Source organism: Colletotrichum truncatum (assembly GCF_014235925.2).
Source record: "Colletotrichum truncatum strain CMES1059 chromosome Unknown Contig_0005, whole genome shotgun sequence".
NCBI classification, from domain to species: domain Eukaryota; kingdom Fungi; phylum Ascomycota; class Sordariomycetes; order Glomerellales; family Glomerellaceae; genus Colletotrichum; species Colletotrichum truncatum.
Window position 1 is genome coordinate 70,174 of NW_027222402.1, and position 23,514 is coordinate 93,687.

At 49.2% G+C, this 23,514-nt stretch overlaps 8 protein-coding genes across 8 annotated transcripts; 5 read left to right on the top strand and 3 right to left on the bottom strand.

Moving 5' to 3' along the window:
* Positions 1-878: 878 nt before the first annotated feature.
* CTRU02_208016 (uncharacterized protein) lies at positions 879-1,049 on the top strand (the record flags this gene model as incomplete). The annotated part of the gene is made up of 1 exon (XM_036729224.1): positions 879-1,049. The coding sequence occupies one exon, from the start codon at positions 879-881 to the stop codon at positions 1,047-1,049; it is 171 nt and encodes a 56-aa protein (XP_036579056.1).
* Positions 1,050-1,504: 455 nt separating this feature from the next.
* Positions 1,505-5,512, top strand: CTRU02_208017 (KilA-N domain-containing protein; the record flags this gene model as incomplete). Its single annotated transcript, XM_070205018.1, has 1 exon — positions 1,505-5,512. The coding sequence occupies one exon, from the start codon at positions 1,505-1,507 to the stop codon at positions 5,510-5,512; it is 4,008 nt and encodes a 1,335-aa protein (XP_070061093.1).
* Positions 5,513-7,015: 1,503 nt separating this feature from the next.
* Positions 7,016-8,405, bottom strand: CTRU02_208018 (ribosome biogenesis protein ssf2; the record flags this gene model as incomplete). Its single annotated transcript, XM_036729222.1, has 2 exons — positions 7,016-7,918; positions 7,977-8,405. The coding sequence occupies 2 exons, from the start codon at positions 8,403-8,405 to the stop codon at positions 7,016-7,018; spliced, it is 1,332 nt and encodes a 443-aa protein (XP_036579054.1).
* A 291-nt stretch (positions 8,406-8,696) lies between these two features.
* On the top strand, positions 8,697-10,185 carry CTRU02_208019 (ATP-dependent rrna helicase rrp3; the record flags this gene model as incomplete). Its single annotated transcript, XM_036729221.1, has 2 exons — positions 8,697-8,864; positions 8,926-10,185. The coding sequence occupies 2 exons, from the start codon at positions 8,697-8,699 to the stop codon at positions 10,183-10,185; spliced, it is 1,428 nt and encodes a 475-aa protein (XP_036579053.1).
* Positions 10,186-12,915: 2,730 nt separating this feature from the next.
* Positions 12,916-13,284, bottom strand: CTRU02_208020 (uncharacterized protein; the record flags this gene model as incomplete). The annotated part of the gene is made up of 1 exon (XM_036729219.2): positions 12,916-13,284. The coding sequence occupies one exon, from the start codon at positions 13,282-13,284 to the stop codon at positions 12,916-12,918; it is 369 nt and encodes a 122-aa protein (XP_036579051.2).
* Positions 13,285-15,562: 2,278 nt separating this feature from the next.
* On the top strand, positions 15,563-15,808 carry CTRU02_208021 (peptidase m23b; the record flags this gene model as incomplete). The annotated part of the gene is made up of 1 exon (XM_036729218.1): positions 15,563-15,808. The coding sequence occupies one exon, from the start codon at positions 15,563-15,565 to the stop codon at positions 15,806-15,808; it is 246 nt and encodes an 81-aa protein (XP_036579050.1).
* Positions 15,809-19,739: 3,931 nt separating this feature from the next.
* Positions 19,740-20,315, bottom strand: CTRU02_208022 (ankyrin repeat protein; the record flags this gene model as incomplete). The annotated part of the gene is made up of 1 exon (XM_036729217.2): positions 19,740-20,315. The coding sequence occupies one exon, from the start codon at positions 20,313-20,315 to the stop codon at positions 19,740-19,742; it is 576 nt and encodes a 191-aa protein (XP_036579049.2).
* A 2,208-nt stretch (positions 20,316-22,523) lies between these two features.
* Positions 22,524-23,030, top strand: CTRU02_208023 (antigenic cell wall; the record flags this gene model as incomplete). The annotated part of the gene is made up of 1 exon (XM_036729216.1): positions 22,524-23,030. The coding sequence occupies one exon, from the start codon at positions 22,524-22,526 to the stop codon at positions 23,028-23,030; it is 507 nt and encodes a 168-aa protein (XP_036579048.1).
* Positions 23,031-23,514: the final 484 nt, after the last annotated feature.

Sequence of the window (23,514 nt, forward strand, 5' to 3'; positions counted from 1 at the left end):
CAATAAGTCAACTAAAATAATCCCCGAAGTTTTACCGCTCTCCCCCTGGCTCGATTTCAACCGCCCTGTGCTCCAATCCGACCACTAAAGAGGGTGTGTGCTATCCACTTGTAGGAATTCATCATGTCCCAACCCCGTGCCTGGTTGTTTCCCTTCGGTAATCAAGCAGACAACAAGATTAGTAAAAAATAAAAAATAATGCAATCAAGACATAAATGCCTATACATAAAGAACTAGAAATTGATTGATCATGAAGATTCACAGGTTCCGAGTGTCCGTTGGAGCCTGCACCAACTCGCCAGCCGAGTCGGCAATGAGAGTTGTGCCGAATTTTGTATCGAAGTGGCTGTCACATCTCTCGGGAATACGGCACATACAACCCGTAGTCTAGGTATCTGGAGTATCAAGCCTGAGTAGCTCAGCGACAGTTTCATTAACGCACTCCGTCAGTAAGTTTGAAGCACTCTCTGTGAAGGGTTACAAAGAATATCAGCATCTAAGGTATTAACAGCAGGGCCATGATCGTCTTCATGTTTGCAAAGGTCATTTCACCTTGCTCTTGAGCTTCTCTATAAAATTTAGCGCAGATTTTTGCAGTCAGACACAGATACTTACAGATTAGGAAGAATGGATTTACCAGAAAAAGGGCCTCGCCGTGTGATATCGCGAAATCCCAGTTCTGCCTAATGTAGCGGCGGCATACTCAGCAATACGGAAGCTGTGGGTGGCAGGCCTCGCCGGCCCGTCACGTGGGCTGACGGCCGCCACCACTGGTCTTAGCCAGCCTCCACAGCCCTCTAGCCAGTTAGTTAGTTCTTCCAACCAACAACACCACTTTTCCCATTCTGAGCGTTCTGTGCTGGTTTCGCCCACAGGTTATGAGCCCAGCGTTATTCTTTCGGAATAACGTCGTTTTACCCATTATTCTACTCGTCTGTCAATTTTCTATTGATTCACGAATTTTTGCGATTTTATTCGCTTTATTTACCCTTCTGTGCGATTTTCTCGCTTTCTTTCCTTCCTCTTCGCTGACGAATTTCACTTTCTGACGCGACATTGGCTGCCTGGCGCGCACGAATATCACGTGGCACGCGACCGACCACCACAACCCACTGGTTTTCACGAACACCACGGTCAACAACAGACTTTTCAGTCACAACTACAACTTTTACTTCGATTCCTCGTTTTTCACGAGAATTCAACCATTTCAGCTTCGGTTTTTCGAACCAGCCCATCAGTTTCTCGTATCTTCTACGAGTATTCATTCTTCCCTTCGATTCACCGTATTTCTACGGTCGGATCTCACAATTCCACCCATTTCTCGTGTTCTTACGCAAGATTCTCCCTCCTACACAATCCAACAGCACGCGTAGGTGGCAGCGAAAGTAAGCCATCTAACGTACAGACACGCCTCCAAAGCTGCGGCCTCGGAGAAACGCCTGTGATCGAGGTGCGACTATAAGTCTGTCCCGCACTGTTGTGATACCCTCACTTTCACTTCAAGATGTCTCAAAACGACTTCAAGACCGTCTTCACGCCTCTTCCTCGCCTGAAAGGTGAATCCAACTGGAACACATGGCGCATGCTTGTTACAGCGACCCTGCGAGGATACGACTTCGAGATATTCCTCGAGACTGACGTCCCTCGCCCTGCTGACCCTATCGCTGCAGAGGAATGGAGAAAGAACCGTAACGTCACGAATGGTCTCCTCATGAACGCCAGCGAATCGGTTCTTGACAGACTCTGCACAGCGGGTTGGGTTGACGATGGAAACCCTTACGAATTGTGGCAGGCGCTCGAGAAGCACATTCCGAGAATCTCACAAGACGCCACAGCTGCCCTTGTTGACGAGTTTGCCAAGACCACCGCCAACGATCACAAGACTCTTCACGATGCCCTCAATCGCTGTCACCACCTCAGAAAGCGTATTGAGACCATTCACGGTCGTCTGCCAGACTCCTTCCTCGCTGTTTTCCTCCTTAACTTCTTTAAGGACCGACTTCCCGATACGTACAAGCATTTCACATCGAAGGGCGCCACCCATCCCACGTGGAATGAGGTGGCTGATACGATTTACACGCTTGCCCAAGACGAGGATCAAAAGCGCAGTTATGCCACTATTCGCAACACACCTGGAGGCAAGTCTGCTGGCAGTGGGGGTCCTGCCTCTCCAGCCGTCACCACCACCGTCACCTCCACTGTCACTGCCTCCAAGGAAAAGAAGAAGTGCGACCACTGCAACTGTGATCACGAGACCACAAAGTGCTATGTCGCCCACCCCAATCTCATCCCTCTACACTACGTCAACCGGGATAAGTTGATTGAAAAAGCGAGAAAGCACGTGTGTGGCGATCGCTGCCGCTGGGATCAGCCTACTTCTGTTGATGGCACCCGCCAGACTGTTGTCAGAGCGTCACCTGCCATCTTGGGTCAGTCTGCCCTTGCCTCCATCGCCAGCCCAGCAGTTTTCACTGCTGCCCGCGATGACCTCATCACCCGAGACGATATCGTTCTCGATTCTGGTTGTACTACTTCAACCTTCAACAACTTGCGATATTTCGTCAAGTACGCTGAAAAGAGCGATTTGACACCTTCCACTTCTGCCTCCGGCGCCCCAGTCCGGTCACTTGGCGTGGGCACCGTCTTCTTCCAGACCCAAGACCCCACCAACCCTGACGTTATTCACGATTGGACACTTCACAACGTTGAGTACAACCCTTCCAGCCCAGCCAACTTACTGAGCCCTGGAAAACTTCGTCGTGATCACGTGGAATATGATTGGCAGACCTCAAGCCTCATACACGTGACACAGCGCACTTCCCTTGCCAAAGTTCATTGGGTTTCTGACGTCTGCGTCGTTGAGACTCATGATACTGGAAATCACGTGCCTCGAGATATTGCTGTCAGCCTCGCCGCCTTCCGGGCTACCCAGCGACCGTCTCTTGAACTGATGCACCGCCGGCTGGTTCACGCCCACCCATCACGTGTTGTGGAGGCTTGCCGCCGTGTTGGCATTCGGTTCACAACGTCAGAAATTGACGCTTTCTTCTGTGAGTCTTGCCATCTCAGCAAATCCACTGAACGGATTAGTCGAGACCACCCACTTCCACTTACGAGTATTGGCGATGAAATTCACCTTGATCTCGTTGGTGTTCTTCCCCTATCAACAAAAGGGAACCGTCAGGTTCTACACCTCATGGATAAGTATAGTGGTTACCACTGGGTTGTTTTTCTGCCCAACCACAAGTTTGCCACCATCCTGGCAGCTATCAAGAAATGGGACACTGAATTCTACAGTCTCACCGGCCTCAAGCCCAAGGTTTGGGTTTCTGACAATGCTCCCGAGCTAATCAAGGTTTTCAACGACCCCTACTTCGAGGGTACTCGCCACAACACGACTATTGCCCACACACCTTCCATGAATGGGACTATTGAGCGTGCTGGTCGTACCATCGTCGAAGGCGCTCGAACACAGCTGATTGACATGTCCCTTCCAGAGGAACTGTGGGATTACAGCATTGATTCGGTGACTCAGATTCTCAACCTCTTGCCCACACCCTCCAAGGGTAACTTGAGCCCTCACGAGATCATGGCGAGAGAGCTGAACTTGGCTGCTGAACGTGAGGCCCCCCACATTGAACATCTCCGAACGTTTGGCTGTGCTGCCTACGTACACAAGAAGGGCCCTCGACGCCCTATGCGCTCTGCCAAGATGGAACCACGAGCAATCAAGGGATTCCTCGTCGGTTACGGTTCTCTTCGTGGCCACATTTACTACGTTTACCTGCCTGATCGAAAGGAGGTTATTCGCTGCAGAGATGTTCGATTTCGTGAGGAACCGCACAAGACAGTGTTGCCTCCAACTACTGGCACACCCAACATTGATGAAATTGAACATGATGCTGCGTTTGTCGAACCAGATATCATCATCCAGTACACCATCCGTCAGAAGCCTATTGAAGGTGAAAAACCCGTGACTGGTGATCCCAAACCAGATGAGACCATCGTTGAAAAAGCGATGGCACCCACTGATACACATCTCATGTCTCCGCCACCAGAGAACCTGTTGGAGACCACTGCTACACCTCGTGACAGCATTACTAACGAATTGAATGATGACGAATTCGTCGCTTCCGTGGAAACAATGGAAACTGATCACCAGGACCCTGATTCCCTCTCCACGATTGTTGAGGAAGCAACGAGTCAACCGGCAGAGTCCTCTCGACCTCGCCTTTTCTTCGCAGTTGTCGCACTTCTCGATCTTGAATACGAAGTATATGATTTCGACACTGCTTTCCTAGCCGCCTCGATTCCAGAGGGGGTTAAGGTGTACGTCCGGCCCCCCGCTGGCTACGCCACTGCAGACAACAAGGTTTGGCTGCTCCACAAGGCACTCTATGGATTGAGAAAATCACCACTTTGGTGGTTTCGACTTATCAAGGGTGAAATGGAACGAATTGGCTTCACTGCTGTTGATGGGGAGGTTTGTCTCTTCGTCAATCACAAGATTAAAGCGTACGTTCTTATGTACGTCGACGACAACGCCATCGCCGCTCCCAACAAGCAAGTCATGATGGAAGTTCGTCGTCTCCTCGAGAAGGTCTGTTCTCTTAAAGACCTCGGCGAGGCTACCGATTTTCTCGGTTTCCAGATTGAACGCGACAGAGCTGCCGGTAAGATTTTCGTTTCCCAAGCCAAGTACGCAAAAGCAGTGCTTCAACGATTCGACTTTGATGGTTTGAGTGCTGTCAAGACGCCTATGGCGACCACTGACGATCTGCCCGTCACCTGGGACAAGAACGAGTGCTCGCTTGACGAACAACAACTTTACATCGAACAAACCGGCTGCCTTAACTTCCTGGTGGCTGGAACTCGCGTTGACATGGCCTACACCGTCAGTAAATTGTCACAGGCGAATTCAGGGCCTTCTAAGGCCCATCTTCGTGCTATTAAGCACTTATTCCGATACCTCAAGGGCACCGTTTATCTCGGTATTGTACTTGGAGGCATCCCCACGATCAACGAGTTGGGGCTCTACGCTGCTGCAGATGCCTCTTTCGCTGACAACAAGCCATCACGAGTCTCGACAGGTGGTTACGTCGTCTTCCTCGCTGGTGCGCCGATTGCTTGGAAGTCAAAGAAACAGACTTTCGTGACTTTGAGCACCACGGAGGCTGAATTCATCAATCTCACACCTACGGCAATTGCTGTGAAGTGGATCAGACGTTGCCTCTCCCAACTGCTCGGCAAACCCATCACCACGCCTACTATCATGTTCACTGACAGTGCCAACGGCTACGACAACGTCATGAACCCACTCAACGAGGCACGAACCCGCCACATCGACGTCCGATACAAATGGATCATACAGGAGGTTCACACTGCGAAAAGCATCGAACTCCGACTCATCAAGGGCGCTGATATGGCCGCCGATGGACTCACGAAGCCACTGGTTGCGGTCAAACACAAGGAATTCGTTCGTTTGTTGGGCATGGCGGAGGGATTGGATTGAGAGGGGGATTTTGAGACTGTGGGACTATTGATATTGAGACTTCGGGATTCGGAGGATTTCACGGCCTCCTATTGGCCAGGTTTAACCGGTAATTGACCGAGTTTTCTAATAGTTGAGAACTCCTCGGATTTGGAGGATTTGGGACTTTTCCTGTATTTCCTATTATTCTACTGCTTTTTCGCTGAGGAGTCTGAGAGGGGGTGTGGGTGGCAGGCCTCGCCGGCCCGTCACGTGGGCTGACGGCCGCCACCACTGGTCTTAGCCAGCCTCCACAGCCCTCTAGCCAGTTAGTTAGTTCTTCCAACCAACAACACCACTTTTCCCATTCTGAGCGTTCTGTGCTGGTTTCGCCCACAGAAGCTGAAGCCTAGGGGCAGCACTGCTGGTTTTGCCAACAATAAGGTCTTTCCCACGTAGATCCTCTTTAAATTATATCTTGCTTGCATCAAAAATCAGCAGTGAAGTGTGGACAAGCATGGGGAAGGTATGCTTCATAACGTTATCAGTCTTTGCCACGGCTTGCTCGGTAGCTTTTGGTATGCCCACATGCTATACGACTGCTCGGAAATTAATGAGGTTGCTTGAGTCTTTATCGCTTCGATGTTATCTTGTCGCCATTATGCACGTGTATGTGTTCGCGCAAACAGATGGGTTATGAATCTCGATGTGACTCCAGGTAAAACTCAGGAGCCACCGCATCTCTCTATCGGCATTGGAGAAGGAGAACTTGCCATACGTAACAGCATTACCCCGGGCACGACCTCTGGATATATCATGTGCAGGCTGGTTTTCATATGTGGAGTGACGGATGTCTAAAGTTTGATCTTTTGGGGCTCGAACGGCTCTTGGAACATGCCCAGCCCAGCATGGAGAGATTGGGTCTGCAACAAGCGGCTATTCATTAGCAACCCTTGTGCTCAATAACTATTTTTTTTATGCTTAGTCCAGTTGCCTTGGCATGAAAGGGATGCTTCAGGTTGATGTTCTCCTACGCATGTGCTCCTCTCACGATCTCGTAAGTCTTCAGAGACCGTATCTGGTTGTGTTAAACAAGAAATTGCCTAACAGGTATACTATGCATTACGGGTCTCTTATTCTTCTTACGCAAAGATGCCTAAGTCATGCCTGGTGGTCGATGGCAGTGATAAGAAGGCACATTGAAGGAGATGGGAGGGATGCAGGTTACTTGGTCAACTAAGACACCGAACCATCAGAATCCAGGAAGCCTTTGATGGTAAGTTATTGTGATGCTAGATAAACGGCACATTTCCAAAACAGAGCATAGCAGCGTAGTTCAGCGCAGCAGGTCAACTATGCTTACACTGTTGTTAACGTCCAGCATCAGGCTTATTGGTTGCAAACCCGGACAAGCAATTTCTTACTTTGGCTCAATATGATCACAACTAGCACGCTTTTGTAAATAGTGAGGTCAAAAAATGTCGAGAAGCCATCCCTTGGGTATTATCTATCAGGTGTACAGAAATTCCATTCTATTCAACTCGTTCATTCATTCGCGATCTCCTCTTCCTCATCCTCCCACTCGCCCGCATCCTCCATTTCCTCATTGACCTGGTATTCTGCGTCACCCGCCAGACCCTCACTATCAAACTCGTCGTCGTAGTCCATATCCACATCGCTCTCATCTCCTTCTGCTTCACCCCGTTCAGCCCTGGCTTTCCGCTTCTTCTCAATGTTCTCCTTTTGCTGTTTTCGCCGGGCTTCCTTCTCCTGGTTCCTCTTCTCCCATCGCTGCTCCATCTCCTTGATCTCTTCTTTGGACTTGTGCACATACTCGTGCCACATAACTTTGCCAGAGCAGAGGCCCTCTTCGACCTTGGTCAAACGCAGGCGCATGCGCGGACCAATCTCCACCAGTTTGACAGCGCGTTTCTCAACGGCATCGGCATCATCGGCTCCTTCATCTTCCACCGGAGCGGCGCGCTGCTTAGCGATCTTCTTCGTCGTCGGCTCCAAAACCTCAATCTCGGCATCCGTGTCGACCTCGCTGCCGCTTGTGGCATCCGTCATATAGCCGTCGCCATTCTCTCCGCCAATCATGAAGTCGGCGATATCCTCGAGCTTCCCCAAATTGGGCACGCCGCCCTTCTTGCCAACCTTGGAAGCCAGCAGCTTCTCGGCTCGGTCGAGTCTTCGTAGTGGCCTTGAGATACCCGTAGCACGTGTTGTGATGGCGTAGTGCCTGAAGTTAAGGATGAAGCAGCCCTCATTCTCAGGATCTTGTTCGCGGTTCAAAAGCAGCACTCGGCGGATGTTTTTGAGAGGTGTTGTTGTGGGGTTGATGGGAGGGAACAGAGACTGGAATACAGAGGTCGCAAGAGACTCAAGGTGCTTCGGAACTTTCGACTTTGCGTCCGCATCAGGGGAATGAAAGTTGTTCATGACCAGCTAGCACAAGTCAGCAAAAAGTTACAGAAGATGAATCATTTGCATTGGGAGCCCGTACCAGAGGCGGAGCAAGCTGCTCCTTCGCACTACCCTTGGGGCGCCTTTGTGCCTTTTGAACATCCTTTGAAAGAGAATACTTCTCGACTCGGAAGTTCATGGTAGGGCCACGAGGCGTAAGGGCAATGCGCAAGTTGGTGTTGCCGCTCTCAGATCTTGAGAATAGAAGGAGATGTGTGACACCAAGGGGACCAGTCATTACGACGTAATCTTTCAGCCTGTTCGCACGTCTCTCCTTCAGACGACTCGCGGTGCCCGGTTCGAGAACTTTACGAACATCGGCAGCCAGCTGGGAGACGCTAGATCCGACTTCTCCTGCACCAATGCGAATAACCATTGAACGGGGTTCTCTCGCGCCATTGCTTTCGGATGGTCTAAGAGGGTTGTTAGCACCAACGTGCGTCCTCTTCTTGACTCTTTTTTTGGCCATGGCGGGCGATTTGGCGAAGATGAATTGGGTGAAATCGCGTACAGTGACGATTTCTGGAATCCCGGAGCTGTAGGATCTGGGCTTCTAAGAACTTTTCCTGCCAAAAAAAACATGAAAAGGTGGGTCGGCGGTGTCCCCGCCACGACGATAAGAAAATTCACGTGAAGATAAGAGAATAGCCCCACTAAAAACTTCCAGTCGTTCAACATGTCAGTTTTGCACTGTCAAAAGTCTACTCTCGATTACCTTCCTCATTGCGCCGCCCTTTATTGAGGAAAGACCACGCCCAAAATGCCTTCAACAAAGAGACAGAAAGTGTCGCACAGTGGCTCTTCAGCCAAGGCCACCCGTGAAAAGGAGAGAGAGTCGTCTCCTGCCGAGTCCGTGTCTGAACCTGAGCTCGAAGCCGATGTTACTGCGGATGGCTCAGAGGAGGTGAAAAAGACCTTCAAAGATCTCGTATGTTACCCAGGCAATCCAACGGCTGTCACCAAAACCATTCTAACCTCTGGGATCTCAGGGAATCGTTGACTCTCTCTGCGAAGCTACGGCAGCCCTTGGATACAAGCACCCCACACCGATTCAAGCTCAATCGATTCCTCTTGCCCTGCAAAACCGCGATATCATCGGTCTCGCCGAAACTGGTTCCGGAAAGACGGCTGCCTTCGCCCTTCCCATTCTCCAGGCCCTTCTCGAGAAGCCCCAAGCTTTCTTTGGCCTCGTCTTGGCTCCGACCAGAGAACTGGCTGCCCAGATCGCCCAAGCGTTCGAAGCTCTCGGATCATTGATCAATTTGCGATGTGCGGTTATTGTTGGTGGCTTAGACATGGTCGCCCAGGCCATCGCTCTCGGAAAGAAACCTCACATTGTGGTGGCAACACCCGGACGTCTGGTGGATCACCTTGAGAAGACCAAGGGCTTTTCATTGCGGTCTCTGAAATACTTGGTCATGGACGAGGCAGACAGATTGCTGGATATGGATTTCGGACCAAGCATCGACAAGATTCTCAAATTCATTCCCCGCGAACGTCGCACCTTCCTCTTCTCTGCCACCATGAGCTCCAAAATCGAGAGTTTGCAGCGCGCCAGTTTGCGAGATCCTCTTCGCGTCAGTATCAGCTCCAACAAGTACCAGACAGTGTCAACTCTTCTACAACACTACCTTTTTGTCCCCCACACCCAGAAGGACACTTATCTGATCTACCTTGTCAACGAGTTCGCCGGCCAGAAGATTGTCATTTTTACAAGAACTGTCGTGGAGACACAGAGGCTGGCTATTCTGCTCCGCACATTAGGCTTCGGCGCCATCCCCTTGCACGGACAGTTGAACCAGTCCGCACGTTTGGGTGCCCTCAACAAGTTCCGCACAGGTTCTCGCGATATTCTCGTAGCCACGGATGTGGCTGCCCGTGGTCTGGATATCCCCAAGGTTGATGTTGTCCTCAACCACGACCTGCCCCAGGACAGCAAGACATACGTTCATCGTGTCGGACGTACTGCCCGTGCCGGAAAGTCTGGTGTCGCCCTCAGCCTTGTGACTCAGTACGATTTGGAGATTTATCTGCGTATTGAAGCAGCACTCGGCAAGAAATTGGAGGAATACCCGACACAGAAGGACGAGGTCATGGTCTTCCAGAACCGTGTTGAGGAGGCACAGAGGCATGCCAGAATGGAGATGAAGAACTTGATGGAGGCAAAGGGCAAGAAGGGATCGACGTTGAAGGGAGGCATGAAGGGCGGCAAGAGGCGCCATGACAACATGGATGCCGAGGAGGGCTAAGAATATTTGCATGTTGTGGTGTGTTGATACTGTAGCTTGTTTGGCACATTGGGCAATTAATGATGTTAACGTAAAGGCTACGGCCTTTCCAGATCGATCTGCTTGTGGCTGCTTGCAAGTAGGTATCGAAGGCTACTAATATTAAGCTTCTAACACAGGAAATCGGACAAGGGTCGTTTTAACTTTTCCATTAAGAACCTTTCACTAATCGAGTTCTTCCTAGAGGTCAAACACAAACATGAAAAGAAGCAACAAGCTTAGTCCATAACTTTGAGAACCAACATCGTCAATCGTCCTGGCATTTCCCATTATCCAGTGTTGACACCTACGTTTTTGTGGCGGGTAGCGTCGGGAACGTATCCTAAGTTGGCCGGTTGGCGCAAAGGTAGCGCGTAGCTTTCCGGTTACCGAGATTGGCTAAGGTTGTGGGTTCGAGCCCCATGCTGGTCGTATTTTTGTGATTCTTATGGCGTATTGGTGTTTCGTCGTGATGATATCTTTTAGTCTTTTTTGGGTTGCAGCTAGCTACGCAAAACCCATGGATAAGCTTACCTCTGCATGCATCAAGATGTACGAGATGTTAGTTCCCTCAAATGCATCCAACGTTTGCGTTGACCGGCATTAATAGAGCAGTGACGCCTTCATTGCCTCTCTATTCTGTTTTCAGGCCTTCCTGTGCTCGGCTCGGCTTCTGTACCACTGCCATCCTGGCATTTTCTCCAGGTACCTTAACAACATGACCTGCCAAGCCGTGGGCGCAAAACCAGCTAAACTTGTATTTAAAAAAGCGCTTTCCATAACGTCGAATGCCTGATTCGCACCTGGCACTTTCTTTAAATTAATTATCTTAAGCATGTTGTTACGGCCAGCTAACTGACAGTGGGTTTGTGTTAACAGTAAGCCAGGGATTGAGAGTAGTAACAGTCGTTCCGTGGTCCTGGTCGAATAGATCGTAGATCTTCAAAGGTCTTGGTGATCAGTCAAGGCCTCAACAAGAGTCGTAGAGTAGTCGTTACTTAGGTATAGCTGAAAGTACCGGTTAGGGTAATTACAAAGTTGATTGCTGAAGAGCTATGGAAGTCTGACCTTGAGCCAGGCTTAGGTCATACTATATACAAGTCCTGAACAGTGTTTTTTGTCTACCTGGGGGTGATCACCTAGGTGCATGAGGTGATCGCGATCAGTTGGCAATGCCAACTGATCACTGAGCGTCCCGTCCTGTGCTCCACTGATCGTTTCCTTATCTTATCGTCACGTGACTTGTACCATAGTTCTTCCGTGCCGAGTGAGTTCCCGCTGTTCCCGTGATCCTGTAGTACAAATGTGTCCTTTAAAAACATCAACAACAGCGAGAACGAAATTTTTGAAAATCGGAGCAAAAACGGCCCCAAATACGCGTGCTCGCGGCTACAGAGCCCCCTTCGATGCAATGCCATCCTCGGCCTTGATTCTACGTCCCAAAGGGGCCCAAGATGGCCGCAGAGCACGCCCCGACTACAATGAAAAACTTGAGAGCAAGCCGCAAAATACGACATATCAATAGACAACACTGTTACCACCACCACAGGCGAGCCACAAGCCGCTACACGAAGCACTAAGACTGCGCCTAAATAATCAACTTCAATACAACAGCCGCCGACAGGTTTTGGGTTACCTGTTACCCCCGACAAAGTTTGCAACGTCCCACAACGACGAAGATGAGTCCGACAGAACAGTATCACCTTCCGCACGGAGAAAGCACCAGGCATTAGGCATGCTACGATCGATGCCACACAATACTACAGACCACAGACAGACTGGTCCCCTGTCGCCCCTTTTGCGAAGAAGGATTGGTGTCCCTTCAACGCGCGACAATGTCTGCGGAATCTGTGCGGGAGCTCTCATACCTAGTAATCGAACATGTCGGAGTCAGTGGAGCATTGTGCTTCGTGGAAGACCCTTCGGCTAATGTGGTGGAGGGCAATAGTGGTCAACAGGCAAGAAACAAGAGGCTATATAGGAACCCGGCAGGAGGCAATAAAGAATTTACAGATGCAACTGAGAAAACGGCATATACAAGTCCGGGAGGATACGGACAAAACAAAGAGACAAAGCTGAGCGCTGGGGGGAGACTGTAGGTACAAAGAACCAGATACGGTACTACCAGCACCAACTGAACCGAAGCAGGAGGACGTAAAACAAGCATTCTAGAGAGCAATACAAAAGCGAGAAAGCAGACAGGAGAGCAACACACTTCTTCAACAGAGGGCACAAACACACAGAATAGAGAACATAGTGGGGAGCTTGGGGATAGCTGGCCCTGATGCAACATCAGGGCGAAGTGGGGCGTCGCTGTTCATTGTCGACGCTTCGGCTACCTGCCAAACCCCGCTTTCCGGGCATAGCTGCTGGCATAAGAGCGGCTTCATAACCGAGTAGGAATAAATCAATCAATCAATCTACGTACATATGTCAAAACATCAACAACAGCGAGAACGAAATTTTTGAAAACAGCATCAAATTGATCAAACCACGCCCGCTCGCGCTCTCAGAGGTCACTTTGGGCATAATGTCATCCTCGGCATTGATTCTGCTCCCAAAGAGCCTGCTCGTGGCCGCGGGCGGGCTCTGACCACGAAAAATTCGAGAGCAAGCCACAAAGTATGACACGTCAATAGACAACACCATCGACACCACCGCGGTTGAGTCACGGGCTATCACGTGAGCACAACGACCAAGCCCAAACAAACATCAACACCACAGCCACCGATAGGTTATGGGTCGCCTATCACCCCCGACAAAGTTTGCAACGTCCCGCGACAACAACGACGACAAGCCCGACAGAACGGTATCACCTCCTGCATAGAGAAAGCACCAGACACCAGGCATGCTACGATCGATGCCACAAAATACTACAGTTTGCAGACAGATTGGTCCCCTGTCGCCCCCTCCGCGAAGAAGGATTGTCGCCCCTTCAACGTATGACAATGTCTGCGGAATCTGTGTACGAGCTCTCATACTTAGTAATCGGACGAATCGAAGCGGTTGGAGCATTGTGTTTTGCGGATTAAGTCCGACTCCAGGCGGTGGATGGAGGTAGTGGTCGAAAGATGGAAACATAGAGCCACATAGGAACCCAGCATGAGGCAACAAAAAGATTTACAGATTCAACTGAGATATAGCACATGCGAGTCTGAGAGGATGCGGACAAGATAAAGAGACGAAGCTGAGGGCTGGGGGGAGACTATAGGTATACAGAACCAGACATGGTGCCTAGCACCAACAGAACCGAAGTAGGAGGACGCGAAAGAAGGATTCTAGAAGGCAACACCAAGCGAGAGAGCAGGCAGGAGGACAACAATCTTCAACAGAGGGCATAAACACACAAGAATAGATAGCATAGTGGGAGCTTGGGGATAGCTGGTCCTGATCCAACAACAGGGCGAAGTGGGGCGTCGCGGTTTATCGTCGATGCTTCGGCTGTCTGCCAAACCCCGCTTTCCGGGCATAGCTGCTAGCATAAGAGCGGCTTCATAACCGTGTAGGAATCAATCAATCAATCAATCATATGTCCTGTCGTAGCCGCCCGACCCAGTGGGTCTGTTAAGTGCATCTGACGGGTCGTAACATATAGTAGCCTTAACTTATCATCAATATTACGCTGGCAACGCTAGCTTCGATAGGCAACGCTGGCTTCATTTGGGCTACTAATTCACGAAACACGTGGGAAGAGGTGGCGAAGGGGGCGCTCCGGTAGTTTCGCTAAAGCTTTCCACCCAAACATCACTTCAGCGTCCGAAGTCTCTTATATGAACCTGGTTGTGTTATCCACCAACATGTCCTCTCTAACGCAACTTTACCTCGCACGTCACAAGCAAGATGGAGTTAAGACTACAAGCGTACTGATTTTCGAGGACGGCGTGGTCTTTTATCAACCCTTTTTTAAACTGATTCTCATTCCTGTTTTCGGGTGCTAGGGTGTACCGTACGTACCCACGGGTGTGTCGGGCAGGAAGAACAGACGAACTACAGACCATCCACACAGCTGGGACGAAAGCGCCGCCGGGGCAAGTGAAGGCTTGGAGTTGCCTGCTGAGGCCCATCACTCAAACCTCTAAGACACGCCAAACTTAAGGCACGAGACCCATCACAATGCGCTGCTCGCCAACAGCCCATCTTGTGGGGTAACCCTGCGCATTTCCTCGGTTTGATCGTCCGAAAAGGCACCAAATATGGTAGTGACGCGAGTCACATTATTGCACTAGTAGTTTGGACAAAAGTTAAGTCCAGTTCGAGGCCGCCATTGCCGGCTCACCGCCAATTTCTTGTAGCCGTCGACTGATGATCTATTCGTTCTGGTCCCGAGCAATATCTCCTCAGGGGGGATTCAACATGCCCCCTAATTAGCTTCCACGCAGATGTATGTCTCGAGCTCCACTGAACGTTCACATATCCTCCACATAATATCAAAGTCTATTTAAGTGTGCAGGTCCTGATTTGTGCTGGGCAATGGGACGACCTGTCCCCATTTTTGTCTCACGTGGTGCGTCCATGATTATGGGTGAGGATTCAGATAACCTGGCGATATTGTTGAAAGGGTTCCTATCTCAACCTGGTAGGCAATCTAGTGTTTTCAAGACTCACATGACCGAACTGGGTCACTAGGCTATCTCTTCACAATAAACGCCGGGCTATTGCGGACGATAATCGAAAAACAATCTTAGGCCTTGAAACGAAAGCAATGTCGTTACAAAGGACTGCCGGGCAGGCAACTTGATAAAGCGTACCATATTTGAGTTAACAGGTATGCCCACCGATGTGGACGATATTGTCTGTAACGTCATCATGGATGGAGACGGGGATCCACTAACGCGCCGCTGTGCTAGCTGTGCATGGGACACCCATCATATTTCAACTAGCTATTGTATGGAATATTTTCGGAACGGGAGAGCTAGGGTAAGAAAAATGTCCGCAAAAAACCAGTTTCTAACAAGCGGGGCTAAGTCAACTTCAAAGTGGTAATTGTGATTGTCTTAGAAACCCAAGATGAGGTTAATGCAATGGGGGTTTATATAAGAGAGTTTGATAAGTAGCCCGTATATGAAGTTAGAAAGCCAGTGCTTCCCTGCACCGATTGGTGGTTGCGTTAGAGACTTGACTCGTACGGCACGCGACAGTCGATCTTAACCGTTTTAGCACGGCAGGTGCCCTTCCCCTTAACTTGACCTTCGGAGGTATACTGACGTTCGTTCGGGAAGACTATAGTGACTTTTTTAGCTTCAGCGAGCGTATAAGAACGTCTTCTGCCCAGCGTGATATGCGGATGAAATATAACTATCAGCTCACTCAATCCACTCATTCATATCTTACTTAAAAGTAATCTCACACATCCATCATTATGAAGACTTCTATGATCATCTACGCCGTTGCGGCTATTGCTGGTGTCGCTCAGGCCAAGCGTGGTTGCGCACCGGACCCTAACAACAAAGGAAGCGGTTGGTACCGTGTCGAGACCGGCGACACTCTCAACGACATCGCTAAAGACTTCGGCTCTACTGCCGAAAAGCTCGCCGAGGACAGCAACATCGCTAACAAGGACGTCATCTTCCCGGGTCAGATCGTCACCGTTCCTTGCAAAGCTTAAACTCTTAATACTTCGACCAAAGCCAACACGCTGGCAATGGCTTACAAGGCCATCACACGCTTAAGCATACTCGAGATTATGGTCACGGCTGGTTAGAATGGGAAATAGAACACACTACTGTCGGTGACAGTGTCGCAATATGAAGTTGAATACAATATCCGATTCTGGCTTACACCTGTCCGTAAAATGTATTGGGTTGTCTTTTAATCCATGTGCAACACCATTTGTCTGGTAGGTTTCACTTTGAAAATTCCATATTCATCAATAAATGGAATAAAGATAGAAGAGAATGAAAAAAGACTATAGTCGGCACGGGCAGGTTGTTCGTGGTGTATGCTGTCAGTTGTATAACACTGGATGGGTCTTGGTGTTAGGATGTGGTGTATTACAAATGATCGCGGAGAAAGCCAAGAAAGCAAAAACATGAACAGCTGCGTCTCGGCATAAGATTTGAACTTGATCATATGATTGAACAAGATCGAAACTGGAGAAGCATCCTTTCGATTCAGCTATTTTACAGGTCATCGTCCTAACAATCCAGGCAGGTCCGTTATTGTCTCTATAGGCTCTGTGCTGGAATGATAAATGAAACAAACAGTTCCCATTAACTTAGTATGGATTCCTTCCTCGTTGATACCCTTTTAGTCAGTTGGTACGAGAGCCCATTTCTCGGGTGGATATTCGTTCTGGATGGCCTCCCATCCTCTTTGGGCGACCGCGTCTCTCGCCTGGCGCATGGCATGTCTTTCCATCAAATCCCTCTGAACCCCGTCGAGATCATCTTCAAACCCATCATCAAGATCCATGAAATCAAAGGTAGCACTGTTATACATGCAATCCCACCCGTAATAGGCATCGTTAAAAGCTCCAGTAAGGCCTAGAGCCCGCATTTGACCAGCCAGGTACCTCCCAACGTTGGGGCACTTGCAAGTGTAGGCAATGTCAATGGGCATTTTGCCGTGCTTGTCCCGCCTGGCCAACTCAACACCAGGCACGGCTGCCAGCTGCTGAATCACATCCTCACAATCCAAAGTAGCAACCAATGCACGAGGTTTCTGCCTTCCATATCCCGCTGATTTGGGTCCACATCACCGTGCATCATCAACGCAACGAGCGTCTCCTTGAATCCGGCGTCTGCGGCGGTTTGGGGTGCTGTAAGCCCAATTCTGTCCTTTAGCTGCGCGCTCGCACCATTTTCCATCAGAACGAGGCAGCTGCTTGTGTTACCTAGCGCGGGCACTTTTTCCTGAGTGATCGATTTGGTTTACGTTTAACCGACCGTCGCCTTTCTGAAAGCATTGTCTAATAAGTCCATGCCAGTCGTTAATTGCTGCATGGTGCAGGATACCTTTACCACTGTGATCAATATGCGAACTAAGACCCTCATAATTAACCATTTCCAAGAGCCGAACACAGAGCTCTTGGTGCCCGTGTTTAGCCGCGAATGTAATACTACTAAGGTTTCCAAGGCCAGATATGGGGAATACTTGTGAGTTCTCAATCATAATGTGCGCAATATTTTGAAATCCCCAATACGTGGCGAGTGTCAGAGGAGTACGGCCGTTCTTGTCCATCAGGTCTAATCGAATCCCAGGTACCGTTAAAAGTTTTCGTACCGCATCGGGCTTTTTTAAAGAAGTTTCTATGTGGATAGGAGTAAACCCATTGCAATCTTGGACATTGACATCAATGCGACGGTGGTCGAGCAAGTATGCCAACCTCTCTTGAGGGCCAAACTGAACAAGGTTGTGGACAATTGTTTGACCGTGGAAGTCAGTCTCATTGAGGTCAATCCATGAATGCTGCAAAAGAGTATCGTACAGACTCCACACGCCCCCCTGGATCGTGGACCGGAAGTTTGAAACCAGAGGCTTCTCGGGCAGATTAGGGTTCGCACGAAGATTAAGTAAAAGCCTGGCCATCTGCTCCATTGCCGGGTCCGACTTCGCTTTTCTGGTGCAGTAAGATAGGGCATAGCCCCGTTGACGTCGTGGAAGCCAGGATTCGTCCAAGTCATAGCCAGCCTCACTGAATTTCTTAATCAATATGCCTTTGCCTGGCATTTGTACTTCGTCAAGTACAACTCTCAGGGGTGTTTGGACCGAGTAATTATCTGGACGAAGCGATTGAAGAGTGTAGATACTATTCGGTTTTGCGGTCTTCGCAAAGAGAAGCCATAATGGGTCGTGGTAGGGAAGAGAAGTGACGTGATGTAACAAAAACTCAACAGCGTATGGCAACAAAGGATAACTGTTAATCAGTTCTATACGCCGCTACAGTTAGTATATTTCTCATTTTACAGATTTACTGGGAACTGCAGAGTCTGTCTAGGTACATACCTTGTCGTTTTTCCCCCTGGAAGCATCAGTGATTAAGTCTTCGAGCATAACATATTGCAAGCATGCTTCTGTAATTTTTCTTCTGGCTTGATTCAAACGCTGTGACCCAAGGCTGTCCCAGTTGGTGTACAGATATTCCTTAAACGATAAATGTGCGAACGTGATTGTATCATCTTCATGGACGATTATCAGCTCAGAAAATCGCATCCCAAGCATATCACCAAGGTTGGGAAATCGGTCGAAATCTCGAGATAATTGAATGTTTGCTCCATGCCGCCACATGCCAAGAAGAATCCCAAGCTCATGCTCCTTAAGTGGTCTCGAAGCCGCAGAAATAAGGGAGAAGATGTCCATAGCGTCTTCTCTAGACTCGTAATCAAGGCCTTGCAAGATAGACTCATAGAGTTGATCAAGTCCAGGCGGTGATGCATCAAGCTCTTTGAGCTTCTGATCCAGAACGTGTTTGTTCCACAAGAGACCCTTTTTGAAATTATCCCAGGCAATTTGAGCCCAAAGGAACATGCCGTCTGCTCTCTGCAAGATGTGACTCTCGATTCGAAGTCTGGTTGGCAAGTCTAGTGTTGTGCGGAACATCATGTCTACTAAAGCAAGATCCTCAATGCTATAGTGTATATACGCCCTGATATTTCTATTTAGAACGTTTTTCGATAATCTTAGCGTAAATAGTGCGTGAGAGTCAAAGTTTGCCGCTATTGAATGTCGTCCAGAAAGGAATACACGAAGCCGATGCGTCGGACGGTTGGTGTTCATGCGCTGAATAAGGTCGTAGAGCCTCAAAAAGATGGTTTGGGCAACCGCCAATGGCAGTTCATCCACGGCGTCAATGAAGATTCGGATGTTTCTCATTGAGTCCATTAGGATGACTGATTCTAGTGCTAGCCATAGGTCTTGTTTCTCGGTACTAATAGCCTCAGAACCAGGCATGCGCTGCAATTGATTTCGAATAATAGTCGCCGAGTATGGATTCAAAAGTATAACTTGATGCAAAATTGATCGCAGTACTGTTTCCTCCGAGTTTAATGCCTGTTCGGTGTAAGAGGAAAAAAAGGTGATGGCAAGATGACGGTCTGGGAGCTCATCTCCATTTTCTCCAGAGACGATAGCCTCGACGACGTGTCGGGTCAAGACACTCTTACCGGAGCCCGGTGGAGCAGACATAACCAGCATTGAGGAGTTGTTAGAATTTAGCCAAGAATTGAACGTGGCGTCTGAGAAAACCCAATCGCAAGTCTCGGGATGTGCTTGACGAGGGCGCAGTTGGGCAGTCTTATAATCAACGCAGAATAAGCTATTGAGTAGAGGTTTGTTACTTGAGCGCTTTTTAAATCTCGAGGCTGTATGATAATTAGAGATGTCGGGTTTATGAAGATCACAGGGGGCAAACCTTCGACAAGCTCCTTTACCGCGCTCCAGACCGGTAGATAACTGTTTGGTAGACGAGGAGAAAGCCGTGCTATGTCTCTGTGGTCGGCATTGATAGGAATTGTACGTTCATTCGGTAATCCTAAAACGGCAGAGAAGGGTTCTACAATCTTTAAACTCAAAGTTATGGTCCAAATTTAAGCCAATGTTTATGTCAAATGCGCAAGACTTACCAGGCTAGGGCCTAAGGCTTTCTGTTCGTAAAATGAAATAACGTCGAGGTCCGCTAAGAGATACGTTGCATTCAGAGAAATGGATTCTAGTTCTGACGAAGAGACTTGCAAAAGCTTCAGAAATGATGATCGGACACCAAAACCGACTGTTGCGACGTTGACTATCCTCGCAAGGATTGACGCGGGAGACGCCAGTCGAGATCCTCGATGCGGAGTGCCCAGGAACACGACACCGGAGATAGAGTCGGCCATAGCCTTGGCGGAAGGGTTATTTTTGTTCGCCGAGAGGTGTACGAGCAAGCTTTTGAAAACAACACCCCCAAGACTATGGCAAATGAAGATGAGCGGGCGGGTCGTCTCGTGGGGGTCCCTCTGCCGGAGGTGTCCAAGTCTCTCGAATAGGTCGCGAACGAAGTCCTGAACGGACATTTGTGACTTAGGAAAGAACACTGACGAATCGTAGCCATAAGTCATGATTCTAGCATTGGGGATATGACCAGGCAGCGAGTCCCTCAACCATAAATGCTGATTTGAGTCCGTCCAGGTCTTCATCGCGGTACCTGCAAGGCCGTGAATTGCCACGATGCTATACACGAGGTATTTTAGTTGATTGCTTGCAGAGGCCGCTCAGATGCAACATACTCTACATCGCATTTTTCAGGACTGTATGAATTGTTGGAGGGATAGAGAACAAACAATCCATGGCTGTCGACGGGAAAATCCGTCTCCGTTGAGCTCGTCATTATCAGCACCGACTGGATGTTGGATATACCTTAGAGGCGGTGTCATGATGAAGAGCAAGTTGGAAGCGGGGTTGCTTCAGATGTAAAGAAACCGTATCTTATGCTCTCACATGTATTATATAATTGATCCAATCAAATTGAGAATTTGGCTCGAGCAAAATATGTTTGAGGAGTGGTCACAACCAACAATGGACAAGGACAATGTAACGGTTCAAAACCAGTCACAGCTTGGCACGTGAGCAGGACCAATCACAATTGCAAGCAGCTTCAAAACTGGTGGCATGGTTTATTGGTAGCGAGATGGAGTAACCATGGCCGCTCACTCGAGGTGCATGGGTTTCTGAGCGCTGTTTAATTCCTCACTCTATCCTGTAGATCTTCAACGTGTGTTTTTGGTGATCTTGTTGATGGAACAGATGGCTGTCACAAGGGATCAGGTCAATTTGTAATAGTGGCACTAATTTATGGGGCCTCAAGAACAATGATTGTTGACGAGAGGTAGATGGTTTGCTGATTGCAGAAAGAGCATAACCGCTTTTCTCCATGGGCAGAGCTAGGGCGAATTGCATTGTTGTTAGGGGCCTCATTTATTGTAGGAAGAAGACTAGAAAAGAGTACCTAGGAATCTCATTTTGACTTTCTAACCGCTTGTTCAATTGAATTGAAGAAGTTGGGCTTTACGAAATACAGAGTGTCCTGGTTAATGACCAGAATCCCACAAGTGCGAGGAAGATACTCTAGTCTTTCGGGTTAATTAAGCAAAATAATACACAAAGCCGGCTTTCTGTTATGAATTTTGAAATAACCTATGAGCGCCTCTGTTATATTTACCTCAAATCGGGTTCCGGTTGCCAAAGCCTTTTGCTCAAATGGAGAATAGTATCTCAGGTCTGCCATTTGTGTTGTTCGTCCAAGAGTTTTGGAAGCGGCAGGATACCGAATGCTCCATGTTGCTTATCGCCTGCTGGCATTTTGTCCAACATGGAAATCATTAGCGGGAGCAAGCAACATCCGAATCGGGCGATCCTCGCGTGATGACGGACAAGTGAAGTGATGTGGCATTGTGTTGGAACAATGGAAACCAGAATTGCGAGATTGGAATTACGGATACATCGACCTGGGACAAACTATTTCAGGCCGGGCTGTAAGCTTTCAAATTCGACAGGTTTTCCACTCTGAACATCGTTATCCCGCCAACATCTCATGTCAAATGACTCCCAGGCATGCCCTCCCAGGAGCAGATGCTTGGGTTAACTGTTACTTCAGGTCCAAAAAGGGCAAAAAGAGCGCCGACTCACACCAACCATGACGTCCGGCCATTCTCAGTCTGAGAAGAACAAGCAGTTGAACCAAAAGGGCCAGTTGCCGGCGTCGGTGTCATTTCACGCCGTCCAATGAAAGCAATTTGCGCACCCTCGCTCACGCAAGAGCGGTAACATCGTGGGAGCCTTGCATGAGGGGTTGAGGGGGCGATCTGCGGGGCGTTCAGGGGATAGAGACCTAAATCTGGGGTAAACCCCCTGCTTCTCCTCGGCTTGGGCTGTTGGGATCACCTGCAAAAGAACATGTGTTAGTGGTGATTTGTGTGTTGTTTCTCTCCGACTCGAGCAATACGGTTAACTTCTCGGCCGAGCGCATGTGAAGTGCTTGATTTCCTGGGATCTGTACGGACCGATCACACCTCGTCTTCGCCCTAAACAGGGCCGCAATTTAGCTCCTCCTTGATGCGGACTGCGGGGAAGGATGACATCGAATGGCAGGTCGCGAGGCATTGAGAGAGGTGTGATAGGCGGGCGGACGGATATTGGGACTAATACGGCAGTCGATGTGACGATAGCAGCGATGCGGTGATGTTATGCTGAGGCCGTGAAATGACAAGTATAAGAGGGCCTTTGAAAGCCATCAAACTTGCCTCAGTCATTAGGTTCGGGCTCTATGAAGCATTGCCACATGAAATCAGAACGCTTTCATAATTCACTCAAAACAGTCTCCCAGTCTTGCATTACCAGTCGCCAAGATGCTCCTCAAGTTCTCGCTGTTGGGCCTCTTCGTCACGTCCGTCATCGCTGACGGTGCTGCCATCGTGGCCGCCATGGATGAGATCGCTGCGCAAAACACATTGCTAGGCGACACCGTTGCCGCCTGGGACGGTGGCCTCTTTGGCACGCTCCCCATCATCGTCGACTCAACCAAGCTGCTCATCAAGATCAACGAGGCGACCAAGGTCGCCGAGGAGTCGGAGCCCCTGAACCTCATCGAGGCCATCACCGTCGCGCAATCGACGCAGAAGCTCGCAGGTGGAGTCGACACAACGCTTGGCAACGTCGTTGACGCGAAGCCCAAGTTCGACAAGCTTCTGCTCAGCCCCATTATCCTCCTCAACCTCAAGCTCGAGAAGGACGCAACCGACAAGTTCAGTGCAGCTGTTATTGAGAAGGTCCCCGAATCGCTGCAAGCTGTGGCCAAGAATTTGGTTGCACAGATCGACACGGCATTCGACAATGCTATTGATGCGTATCATTGAGCTGTACTTAAGAGCGGAAGCTGTGTGGTTTGTACGGTTGATTCGTTTGATTCGTGAGCGTGACGGGATCTTGTGACTGGCGATAGGCGAGGAAGCGGATGCTGTAATGAAGAAATGCATATGGCTGTTTGTGAATACATTTGCCTCGCATAAACCTTCAGTGAAAACAATCGAAAACCATTGGTGCCTCGTCTGGAGGACAGGTTGGCCATAGGGATTAGAAGCACGAAGGGAGGAACAAATCAGTATAATATCAAACAACGAAGTCACAAGCATGTTAAGACAAAACATTGAATATCATGATTTTCATTGAGAACTATAGGAAACATCATTATCGTTAAGCACACTACATGCCTATCAGGTATCGTGGAGGAATTTCTTCTGCTCCATATGCCTTGCGACATGTCCCGGTCTAACGTAATTCAGAGGCGTCTGTGCCAAATATGGCACCAACGCCAAATAACTTTTGTCTACCGCCGTTCAA